Consider the following 11957-nt stretch of genomic DNA (forward strand, 5'->3'; position numbering starts at 1 on the left):
TGCTTTTAGAATCATGTAGAATCCTAGAATCAGTTAGGTAAGAAAAGACCTGTAAGATCATCTAGTCCAACCTTTAAACCTTTTCCATCTGAACAAATGAAAATTTGATATTTTTCAGCAGTAAAAGACTTGGGTATTGGACTACAGTATGAACTTACTGTCTTAGAAGAGAACCCTGATATGTGATTTTTGACTTCCATATAACATAATTAGAAAAAAAAAAAAAATTAATGAGTATAAGAGACAAAGAAACCTTCTTGTTACACTACTTTCCTCTTCTTCTTGGAGGCTTAAAGCAGTCTGCAGTACTTCATCCCATCTAGCTGAGATGGTTGTTACTCTCAGCTGTTCATGTGCATGAAAGTTAAGACTGAAGTTTTGGGTCACTAGTTCTAGGACCCATACCTAAATGCCTTATATTTGAGAGCTGATATACTGTCGAATTTTAATCTTGGTGACATGTCGGTGAAAACCTGCTCCTGTCATATGAGAGCTGTCCAAGACCCTAGCAGCAGTAAAGTTCTAATATCTGATTAAAAGCATACTCTTTCATAGTTTGTGTCTGCAAAAGAACATGCAGATTAAAAATTGTCATTTGAGAAATGCATGTCTTCCTCAACGGTAACATCTGGAGCTAGTGCAGATCTGTGACTTCTTAGATCTGCTGTTTTATTTCAGTTTTACTTTTTATAACATCGTTGGATGAAAAAAGTAACTGTTGATAATAAGGTTACTGCTTTGGCATTTAAAATGATAGATCCAAACATGCAGATGAATGCTCTAATCCAAGTAATCTGTTTTCTTCAGATGTATTTTTTTTTTCTGGTTACTTTATTTTATGAGTTTATAAATGATCTGAGTTCTGTTTGGATATGGTAATATTTTTTTAATGGAGGGATGCAAAAGAAAAACTACTTCATTTTACAGTTTTTCTCCTTGATTAGACGTGATCTCAGTTGTGGGTTTTTCAGTCCTCGTAAGGTGCTCTTTTATTCATAATAATTTTGTCTTACCCTAGGGAATTGCTATAGCAAGGAGCTAATATCAGAAAGTTATGTTGTATTAGGGAGAAAAGAATAATTATTTTATACATGTTATTCTCTACTTGTATTTTCTGGTTTTCATATTTGCAGTAGTAAGAAAGATTTAATACTGGAATGCTTTGAGAATTGAGGTCCATTCCTTCACTTTGAAATGCCCTTTCGTCCATTAGTATTTATTTATTTTTTTTTTAAATAAGTATCAAACAGGTGATTATTCAATACCTGTTTGACCAGAAAGAGATGGTTCTGGTCATTCTTGTGCAGATTTTGGCTTGAGAGCTTTCTTGTTTGCTTACTGTTTTTTCAGCTTATTTGAGTGAGGAGGCAAGTTTTGTGTCACACTTAAGAGTAGCAAGTAGGATTTGATTACAGTCAGTCATCTGATCTTTTAAATTTGTGCCTGAATTGATGCATAGCATTCGACTTCAGTCATGTATTCTTTTGCTTTGTGCTTTAACAGTTCGCTCTTTTGGTTACAATGATAGTTTTGTACTTAAAATTAATTTGTTCTCTTTCAGCAGGTATAAACCTGTTTCAACTCATACCTTCAATGATAATCTAATATGTTAGTGCAGCAAGCTTTTAAAACCATTTCTCGTGCCAAGCAGAAGTGATGCCTGATGTCAGCTGAATCTCCCACATCTGACGACCACACCATTCTTCAGGGATTCCCTGAATGTGAACCCTTTTGACTGTAATTGTGATACCTTCACCCCATTTCGTACATAATCATCATCATCTATCTAATACCTTGTGTATGTTCCTTCACCATACTTACATCACCTTCTTTCTACTTAAAAATCAATTTATTTTGTCACTGTGCCACCTGTGTGTTGTTGGAGAAAATGTTTTTAGTAATAAGGAAATATTTCAAGCAGTTTAAAACATCTTGTTAGTGGTAAAAAATGATTTATTTGAATTATCAGGCCAAGTTATAATTAAAGGTGTGATAAGTACTCTTTCAGACCTGCTTTTACTTATCCACAGAAGTTATTTTTACATATAACAGATATAGTGCCATGTTATACCATTTGTTTTCCTTCAGAAGACGGTAGTCAAATGATACACGCAGATAAAAGATGTAAAATGTGATTTCATACGGAGAACACTCTAGCAAGCTATTGGAAATAGATTCCGCTTATTTCCTGCTGCTGTGGCACAAATTGGCTGTAAGGCATATAATGAACTTTATTCCCCTGTAAAAGTGCATATGAGCAGGTAGTTAAGTAATGAAGGCTACTAATAATTTTCCTACTTTGTGAAGTAGCATAAATGTTGAAGTAGTATCATATTAAGAAATAAAACAATTCATATATTTTAAATATTCCATGTTTGTAGCGAGCAGGAGAAACTGGGCAATTTGCTAATACTGCATATGCAATTGCGGAAGAGATCTATAAGATGAAGCTGTTAGTATTTCTGTGTTTGACTGAATTAATTCATCAGAAGCAACAGTGTTTGAAAAGATATTTTTTGTATCCCTTGATGGGTGTTTTCATTTTTCAAATGTTCATGTAGCATTTTGGAGAAAAACAGGTAATTTAATTTCAGTAATTCTAACGTATTTAGACACAAGGGCAAATAATTAAGCTAAGAATGTAGAATAAGGGCTGTGTTTTTTATTTTTCTCCAGTGGTAAGATTTGGGTTGCTTTTCAATCCTTTATCAAAGGACATCAGGTTAATGGTATTAGATTCTGGATACTTGTCACAGGACAACTGCATATTCATTGGAAACTGATAGCTGTTTCATTCATACTGAAGACGGTAGGTTACTGACTAATTTTTCCATTGGGAAGTGTAGATGATGACATGGTGTGAATGGGAAGATAAGCTGGACTGGCAGACAGTCAATCTGCATATTTTTAGTTTCGGAGACTGTTTTGGTGTGATAGTTTAGAAATTCTGGCAAAACTGGAGCATGGTGTTTGTTTAATTTTTTTTTTTGTATCCTTTTTTGTATAACAAAGTGACATGAGGTTTTATCTGGCAGTTTGACGTATCTACTAGCACATTATATTGATATCCTGGAAATCAAAATAGGCATGTGGCCAAATTCCATGCAAATTTCAGCTCTGTTTTATTTATATATGTATTTATTTTTATTTTTATTTTTTATTTTTGTCTTCATCTAAGCAATCAACATTAGAAAGTAATATCTATTAATTCCATAGAAACTATATTTTAAGATTATACTGGACAGGGTTCCTAGTATGGCCTATATTTCTCAAAAATGAACAAACTGAAGTAAACTCCCGGCAGTTAGTATAGAAACAAGTCACAAGTGCAAGGCAGTGATAAAATGAGTTTGTGGTTGAAGTCTTGTACCTGTTAGCATTTCATATTATATATAAAATATACATTGTGTTAGTGTGTCTCAGTTCTGAGCACATCATAGATGTGATTTGTTGGACTGTAGAACAATATTAACAATTATCATATGTTAAATATCTATTCATTTACTAACCTTTGATAAACCTCTTAAGATGAAATCCTAATATAAGATATGCTACAATATACTTATGGTGAAGGAACATGCCTTACAAAAACTTCAATTTCTACATATGACAGGTGAAGGACATTGTTCCTTATTTATTCAATACAAAATAAACTTTGCTGTTGAAGAGCTTTAGATCTTTTTGGGCATTGGCTGTCACTTTAATATTCATCAATTAAAAAGGCTTTTAAAAGTTTGCTGTGCTATTGTTATGACTGAAGGTCACTGATTTATTAATTGCTCTTCATATACAACTTGGTATTCTTTTTGTAGAAAATGTAGATTATTTCCATTAGTAAAGACTGCAATTATCAGAATTGAATCTTTACATGTAAAGATTCATTAAAGATTGATTATGCAGCATTTTTATTGTTTTTTTGCATATGTTTAGTGCGTCTTCTGTAAAGGTAAGTACCTGATTAGCTAGGGAGCCTGAGAATGAATTGGTAAATCATTTACCTGAGCATTGCATGACATAAAATTTTATGCTTTTTGTTCCCTGAGAGATTACATCATGTAAAAGGGAATGTTGCTGAATAGTGTCTTAATTTTGCAAATTTAGGTGATGATAATGAAAATTTGGTATCAACCTACTACTTGGTTGCCTTAGTTGGAGATCACATCTGAGGAAAAAAAAAAAAAAAAAAAACATAAAGCAGACAAAGCAACAAAAAGCACAAGCTTTGTGTCATGAAAAGCCCCAAAACCTTAGATCAATGTGATGTAAAAATGTATGTTTTAAAAAAATAATAATAAGGTTTTGGAATATATGCTCAGTCACTGGGTTATGCTATGCCAATGATCTGTTACACTTAAGATGGCATATTTATTGTTAATTTTCAGTAATTTATCTATTGCATTCTCAATACTGCATCATTGCTGTCATTGACTATGTAACCTGTCAAAATCTTTTACAGACCATGTGTCCTGTCTGTTTGGACCGTCTGAAGAATATGATCTTTCTCTGTGGCCATGGAACGTGTCAGCTTTGTGGAGACCGAATGAGCGAATGCCCGATATGCCGCAAGGCAATCGAACGAAGGATCCTTTTGTATTAAACAGTGGAACGAACCAGTGATAGTTCATGAATAATAAGGACATCTGAATGATTTGAATCTCTGCAAGTCTGAAAGGCAGTAAAAGGTTCTAAAGAAAACATTTCTAATACTGTAGCACAGGTTCATTACATGGTAATTCTTTAAAGACTGTGAACACACCAAATAATAGAACAGTATTTGAACAGTCAGCTTTTAACTTTACTCTTAAAACTAAGATCTGAGCCTGAAGCTAATTTACAGCAGTCTTTTTTTAGTTTTCTTTCTGTTGTTTTCTTCCCCTTAAAGTGTAAAGGGACAATCTTGTTTTGGTTTATTTCGTGTTTTGTAATGTATGTATAAGGTGTCAAGCAATGTACTTTTTTGCCCCTTTTTTAATATATTGTCAGTTATTATTGAATATAAATATGTAGTGCTTTTTTGTTTAACGCTTTTCTGGAGAACGTTCAGATTTCCTGTGACAGTTACGATTCACAAGAATTGTTATCTTGAAATACACAATAATGCACAGTCAATACAAAGTGCGTAAACAGTAATAATAAATATCCTACTATTTCACTAAGACCAGGCCTCAAAATACAATGTTAAGCTAATTTAAACTTTAATATGCCCTTTCTGAGGATGGGTTGGGAAAGAAACAGGAAAAAAGAAACAAAGTAGTTTGGAGATGTTGCATTCCTCAAACTGCACTTTAGTGTAACAGGTTCAAGGTAACGTAACTAGTGAACTTCTTGGGTCTGCTAGCCACACAGTTACACATGGAATTGTTTTTAACTTGGTTGGATAGTAAAACATAGGAGCAGTGGGTTGGTTGATCTGTCTCGGATGAGTGAATTTGGTCAGTTGTGGGGGAACAAATATATACGTAGGGCCATTTAAATATTCTGGGTCTACAAATTAGAAAAAACAGATGAAGTTTGCAAAAGTTAACCTTTAATGTTGTATCTTATGACGTATGAAGCAAGCTACATATTATTTTCCTCTCTTAAATTAGTTGCGTTGTCTCCAGGCGAAGGGTATCAAGAGCAAAAGCAAAGATTTAATACAGCTTATTCATCTGTGCTGGGTGTTATACCAGAACATTAGTGACAAACTATTAATAGGTAATATTGCAGTTCAGAATATTGCTGGAAGAGCAGTTAATTTTGAGCCATGCCTAGGTGAGCTGAAGTCAGCTGAGGGAGATAGCTGTCACTGATGTGACTGAGACGTATTCATGGACCTGAAAGTACTACTGTGAGGGCTTCAAACTTAACATTTTGATAACAAGTACCTCCTTCTGTCTTTTTGGGTGGAAGGAAGTATACTAATTTAAAGGTTGCTTGCAGCTAACAGGAATGTGGGCTTTACTCCTAAGAGATTCAGCAGATTATTTAACAGAGTGCAGCTTATGTAGCCCTTTGCCATTGTGCTGGCTTTGTTTGAATGCAGAACAACAAAGAAATATAACCTGGAGTCATTCAGGTGCCTCCCTTGCAGCTAAGATGAATTTCTTATTCCATTGCATATGGCAAAAATATGGCAAAAGGGGTAGTTCAGGGGAAGATTCAAGTAAGCATAAAGAATAAAACTGATCTCCTTTTTAAAAATTAAAAATTAATCTCAGTCTTTTGATGACACAATCATTATCTGGAATCAGCATAACATCCTGTTTAATTTTGTATACTAGTAGTCATTTGTTCTTAAATAATCTATGTATTTGTCATCTTGACCAAATTGAACAGCCCTCCCTTTTCTTGCTTGGGTCCCTGTTCTAAAATACCAAGATTTCAAGGAGCTTTGGAAAATTTTTGATAAAAGGCTTTTTTTCATTTCATTATTTCACTATCTCCACTTAGGCTCTGATTGCACACAAGTGTCCAGTGCTGGTTTTGTTTGGACAATGTGTATGTCACTAACACTGATTTTTTTTTTGGTAGTGTTTGGCAACTGAACTGTCTACAGTAGGCTTCAGCTTCTGTCAGTGTTCCTCCAAACATGATACGGTCATAAGACGTGCCATTTGTCCATCCATTCTGAGTTTTGTCCTGGAGTGCCTCGGATCTGTACCTCAGTTTCCTCTAGTTCTGGCAGACACATTTTGAATGTTGTCTCTTATTTACCTTTTAAGGGAACCTCTCTATATGGTCAGCACAAAGGCAGGGTGGATTTCTTCATGATAATGCAGCTCAAAATTGAAACCTCAATAGCAGCTGACATTTTCCTAATTCTTTCTCACTGGAAGAAGTCAGAATTACTTGAAAGTAGTTTAACTTCATATTAAAAATTAAATAATTCACCTGAGCGAGAACTGATCTAAAGCATCCTGTGTGGAAAACTGGAGTTGAATGTTAAACACTCGGGGTCTGCAGGAGGCACAGGTGGTAGCATGAGTAGGTAATGTTGTTAGGCTTGTACTTTATGACAGAAGCTGTAAGTTACTTTATAACACTTAATATTTGCATGTCATCACAGTCATATGGATGTAGGCACAGTGACTGAAGGTATCGCTGTAGGAGCATTTCCAGGCTTCTGTGCTGCAGTCACACCAGGTGTATATGACTGCATAAAAGTTAGTAACTGGACCCATTGGACGGTGTAGTGTGGCAGATGAAATTAAAATATCTCAGTGTTGGGGATTTAACTCAATGCTATCAAGATATTAAGAGAAACAGCTCAATTAGAAAAAACAAAAACAAAACAAGGTAAACTAACTAACATACTTGCTTACTAACTACGCTACTTGCCTTTCAAAAGACTTCAGAAAAATACTTGAAAATCCAGTGTCACTTAGGACAGACCTGTAGATTCACACACTATCCTTGGATTCTGACTGCCCAAGGTGACCTGGTGTTGCTGAGGCAGCTAGCGAGCTCATCCACTCCCCTGAGTCTTGGCTCACCTGGGCAACGTGCACAGGGTGCAAATGTTCAATTGGGTAACACTTAAACACGGAGGATGAAAAACAGAAGCTTGATTGGAAAGCCAAAGAGGATCATAGGTAGCAAACAGGAAAGTTGAGGGTATGTTATCGTGCATCTGTCTTCAGCAGGAGATGAAAGCATAGATCTCGTTATTATCGTTAATATTGGGGAGCAAAGTGAAAATGAGATGAAAAATTGGTAAGGCCTCTGATACACTGAAATTTAAGGGTTGCAGGCTTTGTTTCTTAAGATTGTCCCCTAATATTTAATAGCAGTTTTGAAATTAAATCGCATATACTATCTCCACTTGTTTCCCAAGCAAATCAAGAAGACACCTGATAATAAATATTGTTCAGATGTGAGGTATGCACAGATGGTTACAGCACTTCTTTCAATTTAGTGAAATACATAAATGGTCACATCAGTGCATGGTGATTTAAGGGTATGGAGACAACCTAAAAGGCTAATACAACATGCTAAATAGTTGTAGCTTGTTAACTTTTGTGTGGTTATTGTTTTTTTTCCAACCTACTGTGTATCATTTGCTGTACCCAAGCTCCTGTTGAACCGATTTGGCACTTTTTTAGAATTGGGGCTATTGGTCCATGCCTTGCATTTGTTGAAATACTCTCTGCTGGTATGTTAAGATTTGGAGGAATCCGATTTTCAGCATACTGAAAAAGTAGGCAGGAGAATAAAGAAGTTACTTTGTAAATAAGAAAGATGGATTAGGAACTATTGCTCTTAACTTGAATTGAGTAAGGATCTAGCAGATTTGCACAAGTACTTGTGCCTTGTTAGCATAGTCTTACAATCAGTATTTTAGCTTCTTCTCAAGACGTGAAATGGTCTTTTAAAATAATATAAGTCTTTATCGTGTAGCTATTTTCTAGAGATGAAGTTTTATGTATGCGTACTTATTTCTAGCAGTATTGCAGTGTTTGTAAACACTACATTGTTTGAAGAAGTTGCTTTGAGCTAGTGATCTGTCTAAGCTTCTTCTGTAATACTGCACATTACGTGTCAGAAACTTAATTTTACTCTTCCAGTAGCAGCTGATGAACCGAAAAGCCTATACTGTTCTTTGTGCTACATAAGTTTTCACTTAAAATATCACTCCATCCTAACTTTTAGTAAGGCTACCTCCTTTCTGTCAAAGTATTGAATTCTTTGCTGGTTATTCTTTGTCTTTGGGAAAGGATGGGGAACATTTCAGTTTTATTTTGCTTCATCAGTTTCCATGTCTGAATTCATTGCGAATGGTTTTTACTGACTGTATAAATTGCGTACGACCGAGCTGTATGATTTGCCACAGTGTACATTGTATATTATTCTTGCAGAAGTTGCTGGAATCTGTACTCTTGTCTTTTTATGCATTTCGTACCTTGTTTGTGCTGACAAAACAAAACTTATCACAGAAGTTTTAGAATTAAAAAAAAAAAAAAAAGTTTAGAGGTTTTATAGCTGAGCCTGTGGTTAAAAACAAACAAAGAAAAAAAAAAGTTCTGACTCAGGGCTTTTTAACAACTTAAAGAAATTCACAATATTCTTCAGCACAGCGTGGGGAATACTGTGGATGCGGTGACTGTACAGTGCCTTGGTAGAACTAAGTGATGGGCAGCAGCTGTCGAGTCCTTACAGAGTGCAAGTATCTTTGGAGGAGTTTCTGTTCATAGAACTGAAATGCCCCTGCCATGGATTTATATGCTTGTACGTGTTTTCTGTAAAGGAAATCGGCAATATTAGGTTTTGCTAAACTTCCTGTGAGTGTGTCATTGTTGCACCAGTCCTGGGGCTCTGAAGGGCATAGCGTACTAATGTACAGAAGCAGCACTGGTGGGAAAGAAAGCTGACAAAATGTTCTGTAGGGGATGTCTTTGGTGTCAAGGGAGAGGTTGTTGTATAAACCAACGTGTAAAAATGCCTGCTTTATTCTGGCCCAGTAAGTTGTTGTTTTTTTTTTTTTTTTTTTTTTTCTTTTAAGAAAGAGAATCAGCAACAAGTCTCTTATGTTTGCATGCCATTTCATGTTATCAAAAATGTCTCGTTTTGAGCTTCTAGGAAATACTTTTTGTCCCAAGCCTCATGTCTTCAGGAATGCAAATTATTCATATTACAAAACAGGTTTTACTGAACCACAGGAACATTTTTGCTTCTGTTAAAACCAACTTTGTATTTTCAGTAAATTGTAGCTTTTGACATGACTGTTTATTGGAGAAATTTAAGGTTGTCTGTGTGAATGTAGTGGGTTTCTGTATGCAGATAGCATTATATAATTGCTTTCATTAAAACTGCTTAGCAAGGTCTAAGCTTTTCAAGAGAAATGCTAATGTACTGTATGGTTAATAAAACTTGTTATATAAGATACACGCTGGCTTTCAATAGCTTTGATTTGAAGATGTAATGAGACAGAATTAATACTGATTTCTGTGCACACATCATTGGGAAGGGTGTTTTTTTAGCTCGTTTAATTTGATTCTACTTGTAATGAAGTTAGATGTTGCCACAGAAGTAGAAAATTGTATACCTGAACAAATGTCTGGTAACTGTGGGTTCTTGGCAGGTAATCTTTAAAGACCCCAGACTTTATCTAGTGAGGGAGATTGTAATCCAACGCTCAAAACATTCTGGTTCTTTAGAATATACCACTGAAGAGTGAGTTTACAGCAACATCAGAAATGCTGAGTGCCTTTGAATTTTCCAGATACTCAAATATTTCTTAAATAACACAGCAGAAGTATGAAGGCAGATTATGTTGTAACAACAAAAAGTTTGACCTTAAGCTTTTTTTTTTTTTTGTGCAAATTTTTGTATCTGTACACAATTCATTATACTAATTAGAGTTGCTGTTAAATTTGTGTTAGATTCCATCTTGTTAGTGAACAACCTGTACGGATCTGGCTATATGAATGGGATCACTTAAAAATCTCTTGCCAGATACAGTAGCTTACATTCTCTGAGACAGCATTTACTGCACCAAAGTTTGTGCTTTTAGGATTCAATTTAATGGATACATTCAAAAATATATCTATATCTATATCTGTGTCAAAGGCCTTACAGAAGTGCAGGCAGATGACATTGGTCGGTCTTCCCTCGTCAGCTGATGCAGTCACTCCATCATCATTAGAGGGCCACCAGACTGGTCAGCACAATTTGCCCTTGGTGAAGCCATGCTGGCTGTCTCGGATCACCTTTGTCCTGCATATGCCTTGACATTGCTTCCAGGAGGATCTGCTCCATGAGCTTTCTAAGTACAGAGGTGAGGCTCACCGGTAGGTAGTTCCCCAAATCCTCCATCCTACCCTTTCAAAAAATGGGAGTGATATTTCTCTTTTCCAGTCACCACATGGCCTGACGGCCAGGACTTCTCAGATATGATGGGGAGAGGCTTGGCAACTCCCTCAGCCAGTTCCCTCAGGCCCCTGGGGTGTATGGCATCAGGCCCCATAGACTTGTACTTGTTCAGTGTCACCAGGTGGGAGGGACCTTTCTCTCCCAGCCCTCATCTTCATGTTTAGGGAAATGAGAGATGCCTACTGCATCTCAGGTATACTGCATCAAGTGATGGCAACAGCTTTAGTATAGGCTTTAGGATGTGGTCTCCGTGGTCTCTAGGGTTTCAGCCCCTAATGTTGGTCACGGTGGGTGTGGCTGGTGTTAGATATTGATGTCTGTAGATTTGAGAAGGCTTCCTCCACACTGAGAAGGGTGGTGGACCCAAAAGAAAGGGCAGTTTACAAACATGCCGCTCTGTATCTTAATGCACCTTGCACTCCTAATTAATTCAAGCTGTTTCCAACATGCAGCATGTTTAAGGCAGAAAAAATATGGCTGTGGAGATTTCCTTCAGATTTGACGTTTCGTAAATGCTGAGGGTGGTTCTTCATGAGTGTACTTCATCTTATTCAGGGGAGAAATGTTAGCAGCAGTATCTGATTTAAAAAAGAGAGGTTTCCTTACCAGACTTTGTTCTCCACAATATGGAAAGGTAATTTCAGTCAGGAACGATACTGTTGAAGATCTAATTTTCATGCTTCGTGCAGCCTATTTCAAGTCAATACAGCAGCATGCACTGGAAACCTTTTTTTTTTTTTTTTTTTTTTTTGAAAGAATGAAGTCTATCAATGCTGTTACTGGTGTTTATGAAAAGCTTTTGTCTGGAAGTTACCTGAGGGATTTAAACACTTCGTTCCCTTTGCAGCGAAGGAGGAGTATGGCCAGGCTTGCCAGGAGATACTCAGAAATTCTTCTAAAAAGCAGTCTCTAGAGGGCAATGCTGTGATGTGCTGAAATAGGTTTAATCATATTAGGAACCAAGAAATGTGTCAGCTGATAATGTAAAACTTTTGTTCTGCTATAATTCAAAACAAAGTTGTAGGAAATTTAGTGTAAAATCTACTTCTTACAATTATGGTTTGCTTAAGCTTGCTTGACTGCCCTGGAGAAGTTAATACAAAATT

At 36.1% G+C, this 11957-nt stretch overlaps 1 protein-coding gene across 3 annotated transcripts in view; it reads left to right on the top strand.

Moving 5' to 3' along the window:
- Positions 1–9477, top strand: part of MIB1 (MIB E3 ubiquitin protein ligase 1) — a 75185-nt gene extending 65708 nt beyond the window's left edge. For 2 of the 3 annotated variants that reach the window (XM_084282025.1, XM_084282026.1), the window contains exon 21: positions 4457–9477. In XM_084282025.1, coding sequence (XP_084138151.1) covers positions 4457–4597 — 141 coding nt within the window. In that variant the 3' untranslated portion in view covers positions 4598–9477. Of the gene's footprint in view, positions 1–1561; positions 1689–4456 lie in introns of those variants that run through there. The other variant, XM_084282027.1, reaches the window with a different exon arrangement.
- The last annotated feature ends 2480 nt before the right edge of the window (positions 9478–11957 follow it).

The sequence above is a fragment of the Netta rufina genome (genome assembly GCF_964035555.1).
Source record: "Netta rufina genome assembly, chromosome: 2".
NCBI lineage: Eukaryota > Metazoa > Chordata > Aves > Anseriformes > Anatidae > Netta > Netta rufina.